Source organism: Dermacentor andersoni, chromosome 6, assembly GCF_023375885.2.
Source record: "Dermacentor andersoni chromosome 6, qqDerAnde1_hic_scaffold, whole genome shotgun sequence".
In the NCBI taxonomy this organism is placed as follows: Eukaryota; Metazoa; Arthropoda; class Arachnida; order Ixodida; family Ixodidae; genus Dermacentor; species Dermacentor andersoni.
This window is the reverse complement of record NC_092819.1, coordinates 112,086,340-112,107,406: the sequence shown is the minus strand read 5'-3', so window position 1 is coordinate 112,107,406 and position 21,067 is coordinate 112,086,340. Positions and strand designations below refer to the sequence as shown.

The window sequence follows — 21,067 nt, the reverse complement described above, 5'->3', positions numbered from 1 at the left end:
AGACTTGCATGAATATGAGTGTACGGGGAGGCCACGTGCATCGCTGACCAACGAAAAGATTTGCAAATGGGAATCTCAAATTTAGTGCTGCGATGGGACAAATGTCGTAAACGGTGCGGGGAATATGTGCAAAAATAGTGTAAGACTCGTTGAACAGTACGTTATATTTGTACTTTTCTGTATGTACGTTATTTTGGCTAATAAAGCAACAGCGGCAATGACTTTCTGATTTCCCCTCGTAGCCGTCGCGGTTGAAACACACTGATTGCCCCGTTTAGGGAGCCTGCTCTTGGCTTTGTCTCTTAGGCACAACCTTAGCATTGCTATGGTACTAGCTACGATGCAAGTGATCCTTTTTGAGTGAGGCTGCAGTAACGTTACATTGGTTATACATTGTTGAAGAAATGTAAATCTGCGTTGTGAAACAAGAATTACTGCAAAGTGCCACTTTAGATACAAGGGAAGATCCCCCACAATCATCTAAAAAAGGTGAAAAAGTTATCTTTGTTACATGAAGCAAGAAATCTAACAGACAGAAATGTACATGCTATAAATTTTCATCGTTCTGCTAAAAGTAGACCTTGAAAGGTGATGTAAAATAATATAATTATTAATGTCTCCAAAACAGTAATAGGTTCACAAATATGATAGTTTTCAACAAAAAGAAAACGCTCACGCACAAAAGGTGGCGCTGCTCAGTAAAAAAAGGTGCACTTATTTTTCGGGTTCATTTTGGATCCTACTGGACAACGGAACGCTTTGGCAAAAGCCGACGAGTGTCGCACGAGTTTGTTGCAGTCTACCGAGAAAGGTTGGGTGACGCCACTTCGCGTGCAAGTCATGTGGCAGATGGTCATGAAGAACACTTTCAACTCGCTCAGCTGCTTGCTTAGGTGCATCGTGCTGTCAGGATCACCGACCTCGTCTAGGAACGCTGTGTAAGCAATCTCCAGCGCCGGTATCTCGGGAAACAACGTTTCGTTTCCTGCTGTGGTTCTGGCGATGCAACTGTACCTGTCGTCGAAGGCTTCCTGCAAAGAGGCGTTCAGAATTGATTTCACACGACGCCCCTCTGGATGCCACCGAATGCCTTCTTCATCGAGGGTCTTCGCAAGTTGGAATGCCACCGAGAACCCGAATCCTCCGTAGAACATGGCCTTGGTGCCTCTCCTGTAGTACAGAGGAATATTGACTGCGCCGATAGCGACAGCCACGGCGTTCTCCACGTAGTCATAGTCAAAGTAAGGAAGCGCATAGTTTGGCGGCATGTCGAGCACTTCTTCGTATTCTGGCGTCCTATTTAGATTAATCAAGCTTAGAGTGGACGCGAACCAGTATTCCCCAAACGATGGTAGAGCATCTGGAAAAGCCCGAAATATCCTTGCCAAATTTTCCTTATCCAGGAAGGCTGCGGGAGGCCAGAGTCTCAAATCGGCAGAGGCGAGCTTTTCGGCAGCCACCGCTCTGCTTTCAGAGTCGAGCCACGCAGACTCGCTGACGAGCCGAACGGCCGTCGACACGAGGCGCTTGTAGCCGTCGTCGATCATTTGCTGATCGCTGTTTGTTATCTGGGCAGCAAAGTGGAGAGACGGAATGAGCGCCTTGTACGGCACCTCGACGTGGTAGCTGCAGAAGGCAGTTCGAAGGTTTATGGCTGTGCTATTGTCGCCATACATAGATATCAGGAATCTGCTGTCCACCACTGGCGTGTAATGCTGGACAAACTGCCACTCTAGGAACTCCAAGATCTGCTTGTTCGTGTAGTTCTTGAACAACTCGCCGACAGTAACGAAAAACGCTCCGTCGGTGATGAGTGCAGCGTCTCGCGAACTTAGCGAGACGTCGACGGTGCTCTGGAGGTGCGCCAACCATCGGGACGAACTCACAGTCGGCGTGTATGTCTCCAGTTGGCCAATAGGAAGTACCGCGGGGCGTTTTGGTAACGCCTTCATGGCGTCACTGAGCTCTTTGAGAATTTTTCCTTCGAGCTGCTCTGCTTTGATTGCACGCTCCTCTCTTGCTGCTGTGCTGTCGTTGGAGAAAGCATGGTAGAACTCCATCCAGTATTTCACATAGGCGGTCGGCCCGCTGCCTTTCACAACACTGTGCTGACGAAAGTAGCGGTTGATCAGAGGCGCTGGTGTGAGCACGATTGTCCACCGGCCTTCCTCTGTTCGTCGGTGTGCCATGGTCGGTCGCACTGCAAACCAAAGTGGAGCCTGGAAGAAGTAGGCGAGCGTAATCAGTACGCGAAGGGCGTCGACATTTTCGTGAGGTGGCTTAGGCCAGGAAAGTTCCAGGTATTGCGTCATAAACGTCTGTAACTGCTGTATTTTGGACCCGTACATTGAGGAGTTGCTCATGCAAGACTCTAGCATGGCCAGTGGCTTTTTGCCAACAGGGAAAACCTGAGAGCCTTGCTCTAAAGTTGCACTTATGCCCGAATACCAGGAGTAGACCATGTCTTCCATCGTGGACCCGTCGAATTGCTTCAAGTGTTTGCGCTGTTTCTGCGGCGACCAGTTGGAGCAGACGTGGGCCCAGAAATCGTCGCAGGCGTCAATGTTTCGCTCAGCAGCGCGCATGAGGAGGCTTGCGTGGAGGAGGCAGTCGTCTGTGACGCACAGTTTTTCCTTGCGCCTCGGTCGGTCGGACGCGCGTGTGAGAAGAAAGGCCGTCACCGCCAAGAAGAGCGTGGCGAGCACCACGATGCTTATAATACCATGCCTCTTCGTGAAGAACTGTACCGTTCCACTAAGGAATTCCTTGGGACTCTTTGCCTGCGAATAAATTCGAATGGTTTCGAGAGTTAATCCGAAGCGCTTGCAAATTCTGCTACTTCCGATGTAGTCTACTATGAGATGTCTTTACTTTAACAGGCTGTTAATAAGTACTACATTATTGCTCAAAATTTCAGTTGCTGTATTATTAGATACATACGCTTTCTTCTATTCTTTGGTAATCAAAAGTGCACGCATGGCTACGGCAACACGTTGAACAGCATATCAAGTGTAAAAGCGTCGTTTTTTTTCGGTTGGGTTGGTTTCCTCGTGACTGGTTACATACCAGAGCAGTTGGGCCGGAAATCACGAAAACACGTTGCTATAATCGCATAAATACTTTAACACTTCGAAAAAGGTGGATCGCAGGACCATCGACTTGATAAAGAAAATAATGCTTTCTCGAAGTTACGGCTGCATTTGTCTTTTGCCTCCTACTCATCATCATCATCAGCCTGGTTACGCCTACTGCAGGGCAAAGGCCTCTCCCATACTTCTCCAACTGCCCCGGTCATGTACTAATCGTGGCCATGTCGTCCCTGCAAACTTCTTAATCTCATCCGCCCACCTAACCTTCTGCCGCCCCTGCTACGCTTCCCGTCCCTTGGAATCCAGTCCGTAACCATTAATGACCATCGGTTGTATTCCCCCCTCATTACATGTCCTGCCCATGCCCATTTCTTTTTCTTGATTTCAACTAAGATGTCATTAACTCGAGTTTGTTCCCTCACCCAATCTGCTCTTTTATCCCTTAACATTACACCTATAATTCTTCTTTCCATAGCTCGCTGCGTCGTCCTGAACTTACGTAGAACCCTTTTCGTAAGCCTCCAGCTTTATGCCCCGTGCGTGAGTACTACTACTCCTACTCATGCTGGCGCAAAATCGATATCGCGTTCACCTATCACAGTTTTGAGCATGCTTATAATTAATGACTACATGCTCACTGCAGATCGAACAATTCTGATTAAAAAGGTTCCACGGCGTTTTCCGCATTAGCATTTCATGATTATACACACTTACCGGTAAGCTTTTCATTGCATCAAAAATAAGTACCACGAAAACTGGTTGTCAGTCTCTTTAGGAGGAAGTTTTAGCTCGGGGACTTCTATATAAACACATAAAAAGGAGACATCTTTTTTCTCGGCAACCACTGCACCAAATTTTATGACGTTCGTTCAATTTTAAGAGAAAGCTAGTATGTAATGGCCATCGCAGTAAATTTTTTATTTAGGTCGTCATTGTTTTAAAAAAATTGTTAAAATATCTCAAGTTTTCAGAAAACGTTTCTACAAAGTTTACGACACTAACTAAGAAATGAAAAATTACATACTATTTCTGTGAATTGCATCTAATAGTACATCTAAACTGGGCAAAACTGATTTATTACACGTACCTCTAGAATGTATTACTATACTGTGAGTAGAACTGTTGCAAAACCCTTGTAGACAATGTAACCAATTCATGTAGAACATCAACTGACATACCAAACTTGTCCGCTTCCAATGCTCTAATGGATTCAGTTTACAGAACTTCCATATCTGTTCTAGGTGCTGAGCTACGAATTTGTAAACTTTGTGCTTCTATTTTTTACGAACTTGCCACTTTTTTTTAAATTACCTTTAAAGAACTGAAGCACTAAATCCATATTTCGCTTCTACCAGTCACTAGAATTTAACTTTCTCTCTCAAATGCAACAAACTTCATTAAATTCGGTGCAATGGTTATCTCAGAAAAGCCTTTCTGCATTTTACATGTATTTGAATCGGTGGCGTTGGTGTTGGGCCCGAGCTAACACTTTTCTCTTAACTAAGCTCGCACTGAGCACACAATACTGCTCAAGCAACGCAGATGTAAATGTCATGTGTCACAGCGCAGAGAAAGGTAGGCGCTCATCACTCCGACGCATCAACGAGCAATAATATTTTGCCTCTGGCCTTTTAGTTCTGAAGCGCAAAGATTGCTCATGAAATGTTTCCCTCATGACGGTGCAGATGGGTGTGCGAACTGGATGGTCCCTCCTGCGCATCCATAGCTCCACAGCTCACGCGCCGTTCCTTTTCGTCTGACGCCCATAATATGTTATTCTCTTTAAAAAAGTTTATACCTTTTGGGTCGTATTAATAACAATAACAGTAACATTAATCGTCGTCTCTCTTGCCCACATTTCCTTTCTTGAACGCTTTGAGCCCGATACTTCCAAGTCACGAACGGTTTGCGCGTTAATAGAGTAGCGCAGCATTCTCGACAGGAAAGCAGCGAGCGCTGTGTTTTCAAGAAAGGAAACGCAAGCAAGGCAGATGACGATAATCGTTGTGGGATAAGATACAACCCAAAGGTTGCAAACCTTGAAGAGTGAAGATTCATGACAGAGTTGTGCTGGTTCGTCGCCCTCACTTCGATGTCTACAAACTACTTCAAATGGGCCGATTAGAATTTTTCAAGCTCAGTGCTATAGATATAATGGGTTACTAATAGTGGTGGCGGTCGTAAGTGTGCGACAATACTGATAAACTAAACGGCTAAATGTAACTTCCTATTGCAGAATTGACGCTGGCCCTCTTAGTAGGAATCCTGAAATCTGCTCGTTTTAAAATTGCCCACAAACTTAAGAGTGGGCGAAGGGAAGCTTCGTTTTTCTCTTGCTCTTTTTCTAACTACTGTTTTGTTTGAAAACATATAAGCAGTAAGGAGCATAATCAAAATGCACAGTTATTTGGCCACATCAACCGCTTCCGCCATCTTCCGAGGCTCGGGGATCGACGAAGTGTGGTTATACAGAACTCCATGCAAAACGTGGCAGTCACCTCCATCATCCAGCGATTATTGAAGAGTGAACTTGACTGTGCCCGGACCAGCTGCCGGACGTGCATGGTTCAATACCCACTGCCGGACGCCCACCGGTTTATAAGACGGGTACAAGCAGCCCCCCAGCCAGGCGTCCGAATTTCCAGGGTTGCGTTGCCTAATTGAGGTCATTCGCTTAGACCGCTATACTTGCGGTTCAAGACCCAAGACAAACAAAACATCGTGCAACTTACCAATGGGTCCGCACAAGCGCCCGCTTCTTCGCCGCATGAAGGAAATCGTAAGTTGCTCCAGAAGTAACAACCAAGTGAGGGACCAAGCCGAATTGACATTATTGAAGGTATTTGAGTTTTGCCTGTAGCGTCGGAATCGCTTGCCGACTACGATACGCTTTGCGCCTTTGTCCAATGTTTTTTCGACTTGTTCAAGCAAAGCCTCCACAGGGCCTTCCGGGGCACTTGTAGAACCAGTTTGTAAAAGTTCGTTCAATAAGTTCTGTTTCGGTTCCGCGGTTCGGCTAGAAATAATTCAGACCAGTTTCCCGTTCAGCTCCGGGTCCATTCGATACTCTGCTTCATGTAAAAAATAGAAGTTTTGGTGTTAGCGCTGCTCTTCGAAGGTGACAAAGTTCCCTGCCCGAAACTACAGAGTGCTGTGGTTGCTCCAATCACGTTCGCTTCTCGTTTCAATCGTGTTAACCGCAAGTAGAGCACTACACGGGTCTGGGGCAGCCCGAAAGCCCAGGCCCAGCCCGGCCCGTGGTCCGGGCTGGGGCCGGGTAAGCTATCTCTATTGCTGGTCCGGGCGGGGCTCGGACCAAGGAGCTTCGGACTCAGGTCAGGCCCCACACTCGGTCAGTCCCATAATCGGCCCGGTTCTCCGTCAAGCCCGTTATAGGCCAGGTATTATATTGGTAACTCTTGAAAACTATCTGCTACGGTTAGGAAAAGCTTTATTTTTCAGCATTAGGCGGGGTGATTTGGGCGTGGTTTCTTCAGGCGGGCCAGATGGCCGTCAATCATGTTTAATGGCGACCTATTCAGCTCGTTCTAATGCCTGGAGTTCGATGTCCAGGGTAGACCTGCGCAGCACCGCCTCCTAAGCTTCAGGTGAGGGAGAGAATATCAGGTTAGGAGGAGGCTTGTCTTCCTCGCAGTCTCTTATGTGATTCAGCGTTGCTAGTTCCCAACAGAACCTACAGGGTGGACTCAGCCACTTGGACACAGTGAAAACTATCTCCAGAAAATGTCTTGTGCCGCGGATCGTACCTTCACAATTACCGAGAATTGGACCATGCTTCGCTTACTCTTAAAAGCTAATGGGGTGAACCGGGTCGGGACGGGTCAGGCCCGGCCGAAATCTTTCGGGACTGGGCTGATTAGGAGTCAGGTTTGAAACCACGAAGTCGGGGTGGACGAGGCGCCACACGCACTTTAAGAGCTCGGGCCGCGCCCGGGTCTGACAAAAGCGGCCCGTACAGCGCTCTAACCGGAAGTGTGCAATTCAGGTCGCACATGGATGCCTTGGGAACACGAAGGTAAAACAGTCGGAAAGTTGAGCGCTAGGATTTAATTTGTTCACTGCATTGTTTTCCGCCATTTCCCGTCGCATGTATGAACTCAACAAGGTCGTGAGCATTTTCTCTCGCTCGCGTTCCGTGCAGCGCTTAATTCTCCCTACGCTTTTGCATTTCAGGTGTTAGCAAGTTAAGGACTTTACTCTTTAAAGCAAAGACTTCAGTGGCGATTTAGGGGTAAAAGTGGGAGAAATGCTTTAGCATTGCGTCGCACCTCTGAGTTTCCGGTTTCATGAGTGAAACTGCATATACCGGGCGATGTGCTACTGACTGGGCCGGAGGAGATATATATTGATATATGAACGAAAATAAAGTGAACTGAGGGTTCCGATTTTTATTAGTCATATTATCGTATGATGATGTACGAGTGATATATATATATATATATATATATATATATATATATATATATATATCCAAATGCTAACGCATCCCAACATGAGCAGTTTGCAAACGCCCAGTTGGGCGGACTAGTCAGAGCGCGGCGTCTGAAGAGCACAGATGCAACCAAACAGAGTGCCGCGTGACGCAGCTGGGCGAGGTTCACGATCGGTAGCCTGGACCTCTTGTCGATCTGATGAGCGGCTGTGATGTGTAGGGCAATGTGCGCCTACATAGAACCTGATCTTTGACTTTTTTCCGCAACAAACACCTGCTTCGATGGTCCTTGCTGAGCAGTCTGGACTTTTCACATGCCCAGAAATGTTGGACATTGCCCCTTCGAAAATTTTTTGAAATTGACCGCAACGCCCAACGTAATACAATAGGCAAGATTAAAGATACCTATATTTCAACAGATTGGCCGAGTTTCAACAAGTTTTTATTAGCAACGTCGAAAGGTTATCTCCTTCACATAACCTCAAATGCTGACTTTGATGGGGCTTTATAGCAGTGTTTTGGTAAGGACAAAAACACTGCTATAAGGCAGCCCTAAGTGCGGCATCAGTATCACAATGCGCATGGTATTTGAAGGTAGTACCCTCTCGCGTTGCTAATTAAACCTTGTTGAAACTCCGCCACTCCTTTGAAATATAAGTATGTTTAGTGTTGCCAATTGAGTGACGCTGGTGCGTTGCGGTGAAGTAACAGATTTTTGAAAGGAGATTGTCTAAAATTCCAGGGTATGAGGAATAAACCGTAATAATAAATGCTCCATCTAGACGCTTATGCTAACGTGGCGAAGCGCTTTCCTTACCGCGAAGCTGTTAGCGTCTCGGTGGTCGACATTTTTTGCGTCCGCGTCCGTTAGCGAAAATCTAGGCTGATGCCGGTGGCATTGCATGGCAGGAACAGTGACCTCTGTAAGCCAGAGGCTTCAAAATCCTACATACACCTTACAGAACAGCATTCGTTTCAATAAAGAACAAACACAAAACAAGCGTCCGAGCCACATATTTGATCACAGGGCGCTCCTGATAACAACGTGAAGCACGTAGCGCTCCCCGCGTACGTTCCCCGGTAAAGGTTAAGCCCCAACCAGACGTGTACGCGTTGGAGCGCGGCCGCATGCGCCGCACCGAGTGTGGGCGCCTACTGCGTCAGGCGCAAAGGTTGCGTCGTGTGTCGACACGGGGTGGCGTGGAGACCTTGCATTGCTAGGATTTTGGCGCCTGCGCCGGAAGCTGCCGCCCGCGTTACCCGCCCGACGTGCCTGACGTGACCATGGCGGCGAACCAACGTCACTTCCGGGACGACCCTTTGCTCGGCGTGTAGGCAAACCCGAGCAAGCTGCGTGCGTTGTGATCAACGTTCCGCGTGCGTTTTGGTAGTTGATGCGGCCAGTTGAAGTCTTCAGCCGTAGCGGCTGCATTAACAGTTCGAGACATGACACAGCATGCAGCACGCGTAGGAAACGTAGCACGCGAGTGATGATATGCCGATGATACTGCAGGTTTCGCGGGGTTCACATTGCCGGTAGTAAGTCGCAGTTGAGCTCACTGAGCCACTAGGAGTCCTGCAATATCTTTTTAAATTAAAAAAAATCAAGCTAGAACTTATTCTGTCTTAATGCCATCTTCAACACATTATTTAATGGGACCGTTAAGCGAAGGCTAGGTATACCCTTGAACTAAGCACCCCAGCAACAATGCGCCGCCGCGACGAAACACGCGGCGACTCGCGGCAGCTCGTGCATCGTTTGAGTGTGAGCCCTCTTGCTCCTCGGGCGCGACGCCACGTCAAGTAATCCCGGCGTGTGCAGGCGCGTTAGAACGCGTGCGCTTGGTTGGGACTTTATTGCTGCGTAAGCTGCCGCGGCGACGGTAGCTTGCGACGTGGGGAGTGATATCACTAGCCTTTCATATTGTTATGGCGAAATCAAGGCTGGCGTCACTCAGAAGATGATGATTTGACGTGTAGAGATGGAATTCGTCTCAACAGCCATCTTGTTTATGCCTCTGTGTCTCTCTTGTAAATGTTGTAAGCGCGTCATTATAGGCGACTTCTGCAACGTAACAAATTAGTCGAAGTGCCAGGTACCCGCGAGAAACAACGTGAGAATACATAACGGAACAAGCCTAGCAACTGATATCATTGTAGTTGTAGCACCGCTATTGGTACGCAACGCATAGTTTGGACTCCTGAGGAGCAACATAAGTAGGAGGAGCGGCAAGGGAAAATAAAACTGCATTACGAGCAGCGGAGGTACCCTGTCAAAATTACCATTACTCCCATTGCTACCATTACTCTAAACTGCCATTAATATCATTACTCTAAAGCAGTAAAGCGTTCTATGCCCCTTGCTGAAGCGCCTGTTTCTAGTATTGTGGTAGTGTCGTACGCTGCACTGCAGCGCACAGACGCCATAGACGCCCTCGCCTTTACATTCAGTGCCGAAAACCCGGGAGCAGGACTTCGACTTGGATGGCCCATGGAGCGCTTGAAGAATCGTGCAAGCCAAAGAGCTCTGCCTACGAGACTTGTAAAAGCAATCAGCGGCCGCATCGAAGCCAACGAATTCAACCTTGCATCTCTCCGGACTGTCATCCTTCAGCGTCTCGAGAAGAGCGCAAATGAGCTCACGAAGGTTAACGGTGAGCTTCAGGCCGAGATGTCCGACAATGAGGTCGCAGCGGACCACGATTACGAACTGTAATAAGAAGACCAGACCGTATGCGCCATGGCATTGCTACAAAACAATATTTTGGGGCTCTCTATAATTATCCCACCACCGGTAAATTTATTCATGTAGGGCCACCGCCCATAAAGTCTACCAGCGAACGGTGCCCAAGTAATTGTCACTGCCGCACTTGAACGAAAACTGCTCAAATTAAACCTGCTGAGGTTCGAGGGATGGAGAATGATGTGGCAGTCGTTTTGCGACATGTTCCAACACAACTTGCATAACAACTCCCGTCTCGGTGACATCAACAAGTTCCAATATCTCAGGGCTCTTCTAGGGGGTCTGGCAGCCAACGCCATCAGAGGGATCCTTACTGCCAACAACCGTTACATTGATGACATTGATATTCTCAAGAACGTTTCGGAAACGCCAAGATCATCGAGTCAAAGTGCCGTAAGAGCCTGCGTACCCTCAGTCCGGTGAGCTTTTCTACCCATGTCATGGAATCGCGGAACCTGCACGATTTAGTATAGGTGAATATAAGAGGACTGTGAGTTCTCAGAGTTCGCGAAACACCATATGCAGCAATTCTCGGCGAAATGTTAACGAATTCCATCCCTCGGGATGGCATGGTAAATTACAATAGACAAAGAAGCCCTAAAGCAAACGATTGGAACCTACGGCCAACAGCTGAGGAAGACCTCCAAGATCCCCTGCTGTATTTTCGCGTCGAAGTTTACTGCAGGGGCAGAACAGCTCACGGATCACTAGAGCTCGCCAGCAGACAATACCTGCTGCTCGGATCCGGTCGCCGAAACAGCTTGACCGCCAACAGTGGTTAAGAACAGTGCCACTGATGCGTGCGTCTTTTGCGAGAAGCATCATGGAACATGAAAGTGTAGCTTCTTGGACGACAACGAGAAAAGGCGTCTGCTCACGGCAAGCGGCTGCTCTTTCCGGCGTACTACCAAGAATTTCGGGCCAAGGACTGCCGGTGCAACTTTAGTTGCACCCATTGCGCCGACAGACATGCTTCATCTGTGTACTGTAAGAACAGATCGCAGGTGGTTACGCCTGAACCAAAGCAGTTTCTCAGCACTGTGTCGATGCCTGCTACCACGTAGGCAGCAAGATCCGTTGCAGAGTTGACCCTCCTATTCTACTTCAGACGTTCAGAACGTGGATGCGGGGCAGCAACCTTGGCTGCTGCGTTCGAGGCATTCTTGATAGCGGCTATTGATAACCGCGTTTGATAACTGCTACTGGAGTGGTTGAAGAAAGCGGAGAGTACGAAACGATTAATTTTGCAGACTTCAGCTTCAATGTATTGCCCACTCGGCTTTGTAGGACCGTGTCTGTTTCGAGTCAATACTTTTTCAACCCATCTGGTAAATAGGGACGTCTTAGCATCATGGAATTCTAGACGAACTAGCACAACACTGCAAACACTGGCTCCGTGAAGTGCCTGATATTCCAACGTTGGCTGTTGGAAGATGTGCCCGCCCTCGAGCTCCTTGCCAGAGAAACAGCTGTATGTTTTCCCCGATGCGAGTAATGCAGTTAGCGAACGGTTTACATATTTGTGCTTCCCATAAGTATAAGGCTCCAGTTGCTCAACTTAAAATCCTTTCACTGCCAAGACTCGAGATCACAGCACGTTTAGTCAGGCCAAGACATTGAGGGTTCATCAGGAAAACAGTAGATATTCCCGCCCTTCCATATTTTTGTTGCACGGACTCCATGATGGCTGTAAGTTGGATAATAGGGTCTGTCGCGAAAGGGAAGCCATTCGTCCGTAATCGAGTGTCGGAAATACAAGTCCCTGCAGAGTTGCTTCACAGGGGAACTTCAGCGCGTTCACTCTGCAGCGACGACCTCTGGTGGAGAGGGCCAGTCTGGTTAGCGCCGCGGACTGAATGGACTCCCATTACAACTGCAGAGGCCTGCCCTCAACTTGTGATGAAACACTGTGTGCCCGATACCTTCGGGCTACATGCGTCACGAGAGCCCCGCCCTGCACTCTTCGACTTGAGCATATATATCTCCTGGACTACAGTCACTAGAGTGACCACCTGGATGCTAAGGTGTGCCGGTAGTTCCAGACGACTAACAGGTCTAAAGAAAAATGCACTACAGACCAAAGAAATCGCCCACGCGGAAGTTTACTGGCTCTTGTACAACCAAACTAAAGTTTTCTTAACGGAATAGCAACACTGAAAGCTGAGCGCACCATCATAGCATCATCACGGATAAATGATCTGCACCCAATTGTTGGGGAGGACGACGGACTTCTACGCATAACACGACTACAGGACGCAGTAACTCAGCCTAGGGTCAACAACCTCTACTGCTTACTGGTGGTCATCGAGTGACGCAGCTGATCACCCACAGTGCCCACAAGCGCCTCTTCGATGCTGGAATTGCAGTTACAGTGGCAGAGCTATGGGACAGATTCTGGATTGTGGCTGCCAGACTGCCCAGGTAGCACACAAAGTCTTGAAAACGTCGTATTAAGGGATTCAACGTCTGAAACGGATTTTTGACCAAAATCGACGCATCAAAGACGTTAAAAACAAGATAGCTTAAAAACGAGGGGTGAATACGTTTTGATAACGCTGGAAGCCAGGCAGCTTAAAAACGAGGGGTGAATACGTTTTGAAAACGACTCAAGGCGCCACCGCCACGCCACGGCGCGTCAGCCTCTTTAGCGGCTTCTACAATATTCAACAACCCATCAACGCGATCCAACCTTGCGCAAGGTGGCGATACCGTCGTCAAATCATTTGACCAAGGTGGCCACGTGATTCGTGATGCCGGTTGAGCCGGGCATAGTCGCGTCGTCATGGCGTCGTCGCGTCACCGCACTCGCATTGCGCTGTGGTGTGTTTGCGGCTGTTCTGAATGTGCTGCCGCTGTCCTTTGCTATGTAAGTGTTGCAGTGTTTTGCTGTCAAGAAAACGATATTCTGTGATCAGTTTGGGTTGTGCGATACGGTTGTGTGGTTTTAATTTGGAAATCAGTAGTGTTTTCAATTGTTATGTGACCAAGGCGGCCATGTTATTCGTGAAGCCGGGCATAGTTGCGTTATCGCACTCGCATGGCACTATGGTCTGTTTGCGACTGTTCTGAATGTGCTGCCGCTGCCCTTTGTCATGTAAGTGTTGCAGTGCTTTGCTGTCAAGAAAACGACATTCTGTGATTAGTTTGGGTTGTGCGATCTATTTGAGCCGGGCATAATAGCGTCATCGCACTTGCATTGCGCTGTGGTATGATAGCGGCTGTTCTGAATGTGCTGCCGCTGCCCTTTGCCATGTAAGTGTTGCAGGGTTTTGCCGTCAAGAAAACGACGTTCTGTGATTAGTTTGGGTTGTGCGATCTGTTTGTGTAGTTTAATTTGGAAATCAGTAGTGTTTTCAATTGGAGGGCGCGGAGTGGAGGGCACTAATCAGCTCTTCAAGTTCATTGTCATGTTATGTGAGGCGCCTTTTCACTGACGCTATAATTAAGGCGTTAAGGGCATTATAAGGACGAAAGTTAGAGGGACGAAATCGTGCCTGTGTGTCCCTAGCGTCGGGATCGGCCGCTATGCGTGATCCTAACAAGAAAGCATTTTGCAGAATGCGAAGAAAGGCGGCAAAATTTCTGTCTGCAGTGTGCGCACCTTGCCGATCTCCGCAATAGAGCCGTCATCGGGGTATTTTAGTCTCCCGTTTAGCAAGAGTGTTGCAGACAAGGGAACTGGTTCAAACAGGCTTTTTTTTTTAATGATTCAGTACTAGTGCAGTATCCCAAAAGGTGAGGTCAAGTGCTCCCCCTATTTTCTTCCCTCGAGCTACAGCGCACTGACAGAATTTTGCGTGCACCATACCGTGCTTTTATCGTTTGCGCTTCAGGTTCTCGATTGTGTTTTCGCCCCCTTTACCCACGTGATGGGTATATCATGGTATTACCGGGTACCACATGTGTCCATATATTGTGTCCAATATATGAAACGGCTAAATTCAATTTTATTTGACGCCTCAAATGGTAGTAATGTATTGAGTCCTTTGTAGCTTTGTGCTTGTTATCAATTTTACTATTTGGCATATGGATACAGCATGTACGCTGCATAACTCGCTTGTGGATACTGCATACGTGAGTCGAGTATGCCCTTGGTATAACATAACTTGTATGCTTTAGGTAGTACGATTGTTTGCAGTTTGGGACATGTGTCGGAATGTACGCTGTGCGCCCTTCGCGCTTTACGGCGGCCTGCCGAGTTCGTGCGGGTGCCATGTGTGCGCATGGAGTTCGCGAAGCGCTCTCGCAGTTTTTTGTTTATAGATATATATACATGTGTTCTGTTCGCGCGCTTCGCACAACAGGGCATGTCGCAGTTCTTTGTCCTTGTGCAACACATTTTCCTAGCGTACGTCTGTGCATTATTTGATACCGGTTTCACACGGGGCTCTTTTAGCCGCTATCCAGTCCGTTACAAATCGAATTTCTCGGTCGTGATTGGCTCCTCTGCGCAAGCTACGAGAGTGAGCCAGTCGCATCGATAATTTCGATCCGGATCGGGCGTGATCGCGATCGAGAGTGGTCGTGTGACACCGGTTTTACACATGGCTCCCACATAGGGAACACTTTAAGTTCAATGCTACTCAGTGAAGAGCAAGTGCATATATATGCCAGTGGTGGTATGTGGGCAAGTCTCTCTGGTGAAGCCAATACTTGTGCATTCAATACATTTCAATTACCAGCGTAGTGCATCAATGTGTCTATTTCGACAAAATGGAGCACCAGTGCAGATATCTGAGCATACCTGTCCAGGGCAGCAAGTGTGTCTACATTGAAACCACTACCAGCATGTGCGGCAGTTCTATTTCCAGCAGCGGGACTGCACAATAATCAGTAGGGTGCTCTCAAGCTGTTTATCTATCAAGCTCTGCCTGGACTGTGTACCAAATATTTTTGGACGTGAAAGTGGGGGTGAATTGGTAAACATCAGTGGAACTGTACCTGGACTTTGTGGCAAATGTTTTTGGATGTGAAAGTGTGAGAGAACTGGCAAAGAATTTTCTCTGGGCTACATGTGTTAAAAGTTTTTCTCATTCAGAGTGCTTTTTTTTACTTTAGGAGACTGCAGATGTGCGCAAAGTGTGACATGTCAGTGTGCTAATTAATGTATTTGCTGGTTTGCAAATTATTCGTTGCAACTTTGTTTTTGCCAGAGAGGTACAACTTCGCCTCTTGTAAAGGGCTTTTTAGATAAAACACATACTATTTATTATTACCATTGCTTCCTTTGTTACACAAATGCAGCTTCCAGTGCATTCCAATTTATTTCCATGTTTATGTAAGTTTCTAATATGAGGCTTGCATATTCATTTCTCACGTTCTGGAGTGGCAAGATGCAGCATTACTGTCTCATCGTTCGCTGTACTACAGTAGTGTTCACTTGTTACACTGAATCCCCCGTTTAAGTATTCTGTACTAATTTCACTTTTTGCTTTTTTGTTGTATGGTTATTTTTTCTCGCCATTACCTTCTTTCATATATCCTAAAGGCAATATTTCCAATTTTGCATTGTTCCCATTTTTTTTTATTTCTGTCACAGGAATGATATGCGGTGGTATTTCTTTTTGTGCTCTTTTCAAGCTTCTAGCTGATAGGAAACATTACTTGGAGGCAGTTACCATCCGATTCATACTCTTGCATTTTTCAGTCTACTTCTTCCATTCGCTCCGATGTCACTTCTGCATAATTCTAGTCCATCTAATAGCACGTGCACTTTACTATGATAAATTAGACACTTTAGTACACTCCAGGTTTTTCTGTTCATTTTTGTATGTGTACTTGGAATTTTGTTTATGTGCTAGTGAATGTTCACTTTCGAGTTCATTACGAATCCTTTCTGCGACTTTTGTCATTGTTGATGTGCCTTTACTTCTATTTGCATTTCTCACACAGTTTGTTCGAACCTTGCATAAGCATTAAATTTTAATAAAGTGTTTTTGCTTTGTCACAATGTTCTCATTTCATGCACTCTTGGCATGAAGGGCTTGGTCTGGCCACCTGCCAAGACGTGGCCATTTGTTCTTTGCAGGATGTCATTCCCATTGTGGTTGTAAGCATCGTAGCTTACTAAAGGCGGTATTAAGGATTTATTATTCCTAACAGGCTCATTTTCGTGCGACTTGGTAGAGGATGCGCCGGCCATGCGGGGAACAGTGCTTGGCACTGCGCCGTGGCTCTTACAGTCAACACCGACGCTTCTACTCATCTGGGGCGCGATTGGAGATCGTTGTTCGAAACGCCCGATCAGTTTCACCTCACACGATTGGCCTATGCCGTGCCAATGGGTGCGGCTGACGACGTCTGCGCGGCATAGGCCAGTCGCGTGAGGCGAAACTAAACGCGTGTTTTGAACAACGATGTCTGATCGCGCCCGTCACCCGCGAAAATTAGCTTCAGATGATCGTAAACCTTTCAAGACCGCTTCTAGACCAGCTTTTTGATAACGTCCTAAAAACGTTTAGAAATTGGTTACGAATAGTTTTGCCAAAGGGATTACTTGTGTCTTTCCCAATCCTATTTCTAGACCAGCTTTTCGAATACGTCTTGCAGACCTGTTCTAGATCGTCTCAAGAAAGTAATTAAGCCGGACATTAGCAGAGATATACGACGTTTTCCCGCCGAAGTTCTCTCATTCGTGTCTTCTTTAACCCGTTTTTATCGTCTTGGATAAACGCTACGAAAACGTTACGAATCTCTTTTGTGCTACCTGGGTGTGCGTGAAGAAAGTGATCGCGAAATGCTCGTAGTGTGCTCGTTTCCGCGTGACACCCGCCTGTGTCGCAGTGCCAGCACTGTTTGCAAAGCTCAGCCTTTTGACACAGTAGAATTTGATTTTGCAGGGTTCATATGCAAGAAAGGTGTATCTGTTGTCAAAGCGCATGTTGTCATGTTTAAGTGTGTCGTAATACGAGCCATTCATTTGGAGCTTGTTAGACGTGCTAACACTGAATGCGTACTGGAAGCTTTTCGTCCATTCACTTCTCACTGCGGCTACCCTGGTGCTATATACTTGACAATGCTTTATGTTTAAAGCAAGATTCGTGAGAGCCTCGTGCCTTATATGAACTATTACGAGGCAGTGCATTTCGAGACTATCTTTTGCGTGCGTGGCATTTTGTATAAACGTTTTGGCAGAACGCGCTTCTTGGTGGGGTGGGTTCTGGGATCTGTCAAGGACAGTTTCACAAATACTTTTTGCAGCTTCATCAATTACGAGCAAGTAGCCACCATTCTAACCAAATTCGATGCCACCACAAACAGAAGCCGTTACCATAACTGTATGCTACATCAGATCAGCCAGAAGCGTGAACTCCCGCTCATTTCTTGCGCGGTCAGAGGTTCGCTGTCCTTGCCAATTTAAACACATTCGAGGTTCAACCCGCGACGCACACTGAGCTGCTTGACGCGTAGATTCAACGGCAACAAGTGCAAGAAAGCTACTAAAAGCGGTGGTATAAAGAGTATCTGGTTTTGCTCAGAAACGCGCTATCATAGACACGCTGCGGCTCTAACACAGATAAGGACAAATGACGTAATTAATATACAAGACGAAAATATGCCAAGGTATATCTGGAAGCTGTAAAATGTAATGGAGACATTTCCTGGTGCTGATGGGGTTGTGCGTGCCTGCCACTTGAGATTGTCGAACGGCCATACAGTCTCGCGACTAGTGCAGCGTTTGTAACCCTCCAGAAATGCGTCCCCAGCACATCTCGCACCGGGAGTGTGAGAACGCCTGTTTCGTGTATCGTGGTAGCGTCGTCCGTTACACTGCGTGGCATAGACACCAACGAAAAAGCGGTTCGGAGGAGCGCGCGTGCCACGCGCCTCCGTCTACTGGTTATCTACCCTACGCATTAGATGGCCAGCTCCATTTCTTTTTACAGCGCAGCTCTCTATGGCAGGATCCCGAAGTTTGTTGGTGGCCTTAGGTCACCAGTAAATAATGGGGCCCCGATCCCGGCGTCAGTGCAAGGCAGACCAATGGCTAGTACCCGCTTAAGTGGTCTGAGCTTTTGTTGCGACTATCTGCAAGCAAAAAGGTGCTTGTATCGCAGTTTCCGCGTAACAGAATTAAGTTTTCTTGTATATTCAAATTGCAATCCTACGCTATCATGTGTGTACGTTGTGCGGAAGCTGTACTTTATGAATTTTATGACGCATATTACTTCGAAAAATTCAGTTAGCTCACTAAACCCTGTGCGTCGCGCAGAGGGCGAGCGTTAGTGTGGTTCGGGATTATTTTTTCTGACGGAGAACGCAGCCGAAGCCGACACCGGATTTTCTATGGCACGGGGTCCTTAAATCTCTCGCATTAATAGAAGCGGGCCAATCGCAGGCCCTGGCACCAGCCTCATCAAGTTGCCTACTCTAACTGCGCCAGCCAGGCCCTATGGAGATCCGCTCCACATTTGCATGCTCCTCGCCTCTGGTCAGCCAAATATATAAAAAAAACATGTCAAGTAAGGCAACGCTATTTGTTTGGAAGCAAACAACCATAATTTCCTACAAGCGAGGACGGCGTTTCATTGGCCTGTTCAAACAATGCTGCGAGTCACCACCCGATGCTTCCGTAGGCGGTTACGTAACTTTGACGTTAGGAGATTGGAGTAAAAACAGACAAATAGCTTTTCGGTATGGGGCCTCTTGAGTTATGGTGCCAAAACCCTGTTCTGACTATGAGGCACGCTGCAGTGGGGGACTCTGGAATAATTTTGACCACCTGGGGTTTTTTAACGAGCACCCAATTCATTGTACGCATGCGTTTGTGCCTTTCTCCTCCATCAAAAGGCAGCCTCCATGGCCGGGATTCGATTCCGCGACCTCGTGCTTAGTAGCACAGCGCCAAAAACACCAAAGAACCATGGCGGCTTATGATAAGTTCATTGTTGGCAGCGCAGCAACACGAAACTAACACCTGTCCATGCTTCGCATTCCACCATGCGCAACATCTAGCATATGCGGGGCCTCATTAAATAGGTCTAACGAAAACAGCTGCGTTGTACCGGGCTTAGTGTGGTCAAATTAAGTACGCCAACTGCGTCATTTTATTTGGGACGACGATTTCACAAGCCGGTAATTGATTGTTACGTCAACATCACTGCAACTACAGTATCAATAATGTTTAAAACGCGTTGAAAAGACCGTCTCTAGGTTGGCGTACTGTGACAGCCAAACCAGTTAAACCAACAAGTATTACTGTACAAGAGCATTTCCGCTAACTGACATGTCAGGGCAAAAGTTCGCGAAAGGAAACCAGTTGATTCCCAATCAAGTTTATTCTATAGCACAGACAAACAAATATTGGTAAAGAGCTTCGTTGCACAGGGGCTCAAGAAATGTAAATTTTGAGGCAACTAGAAATGTGATATTTTTAGAACTTTTTACAGGAGTACTCGGTATGCAATTGCCCACACTCGCCCCAAACAGAGTGAGGCACGCCGGGCATTATAGCGTGCCAAGTAAGGCCCCAAATCTGCGCACTACACTTAGTGCTTCATCGCATGATGCGGCCCATTCGCGACTATGGTGCTGAAGACTTCGACACGCTAGACCATCTTCTATATGGCGCTTCAGAGAGGACCATTGCGCTAGGCTCTTACCATGGCGGCCACGTCGAAAGATGTCAGGTGGAGTGAGATCGGACTCAAGTTTCTGCTCGCCTTGAGCCTTTCCCGCAAGCTCATTGTCCTCTTAAAAGGAGGCACGGGAGGTGACGTGGCGGCTTGAGTGCCGCTGGCGAGCACGGTGTCCTGCGCAGGGGTCACTCCAGCGCCGAGAACGTCTTTCGCAGGCGGGGCAGAAAGCATCATCGCCTCTGCCCCGGCGGCCGACGAGACGTGGGCTGCAGCGGCGGAGGCCGGTCGCGCATCTTCTTTCGAGGCACAGCCACCCGCATCGGACGGAATCGGAGCAGCAAGCGTCGAGCCCGAGGCATCTGCTGCAACTCCTGACACCTCACTTTCGGCCTTGACGTCTTTGGGTGGCTTGGGTGGGGCTTGCTTGTCTGCGTGTCGCGAAAACGTTGCGCGCAATACTTGGGAGCTCGCTGTTGTTGGCTTGTCCGCGGTGGCCTGCTGCTTAGCCAGACCGGCAGCGGATGACTGCTCTTCTAGGGCTGGAACAAGCGGGACGTGGGATTCTGCCGGGAGGGCCGATTCCTCTGTGTCCCGAGCGGGCACGGTGGACCCCGAATCCTCGGTCTTGGCTATGGGCATCGAAAAAGAAGGTCGCGGGGGGACATCCGCGGACGGTGTGCGCGTTTTTTGTTTGATGGCAGAGCTCTGGAGTTTGCTTGCATCGATGGTGTCGGACGATTGTCTGCGACGGCTATCGGCGGGAGCTGCGGTTGACTTTCGTCGTTTCTTCTTTGAAATTTTTTTCGTGGTCATTTCGACGTTCGCTGCCGTTGCCTCTCTCGATTGTTCGTCTTGGGCTGCCTCGGAGTCACGCGCGCTGGCCACGGATTTGCTTCTCGATAGCTTTGATGGCTGCTTGCTGGCCGTGGAAGCACGGCGGACCTTATTGCGCGCACGTTTTTCACTGGTGGCGGTGTGATCCTGCTCAGACATGGTGGCTTAAGGACCGAGAATCTTTCACTGACACCTGCGAGCGAAATGGTAACAAATACTTGATTCTTTTGATGAGGCAACTAAGAGTGTCCAGATCGGCAACACGCTGACCCCAGTACTAAATTATATTACGGTTGTTTTAGTTTGGCTGCACTTTCAGCTGCAGAAGCCACTGGAGGCGAACAGACAAAATAGTGCCTTACACAGAACA

General features: G+C 47.9%; 1 protein-coding gene across 1 annotated transcript; it reads right to left on the bottom strand.

Annotated features, from left to right (window-relative positions):
• Nucleotides 1-695: 695 nt before the first annotated feature.
• On the bottom strand, nucleotides 696-20,502 carry LOC126522224 (endothelin-converting enzyme 1-like). The gene is made up of 2 exons (XM_050170956.1): nucleotides 19,888-20,502; nucleotides 696-2,780 (listed from the first exon to the last, which is right to left on the bottom strand). Exons 1-2 carry the CDS (start codon nucleotides 20,500-20,502, stop codon nucleotides 696-698), a joined length of 2,700 nt encoding a protein of 899 aa, XP_050026913.1.
• Between the last annotated feature and the right edge of the window lie 565 nt (nucleotides 20,503-21,067).

What these genes read in the sequence shown, in the direction of transcription:
- LOC126522224 (XM_050170956.1), bottom strand. Translation starts at nt 20,502, where the DNA reads ATGCCCATAGCCAAGACCGAGGATTCGGGGTCCACCGTGCCCGCTCGG. An exon ending in CTTTCGACGTGGCCGCCATG is followed by an intron (nt 2,781 to 19,887) that starts GTAAGAGCCTAG and finishes ATTTATTCGCAG; the next exon opens with GCAAAGAGTCCCAAGGAATT.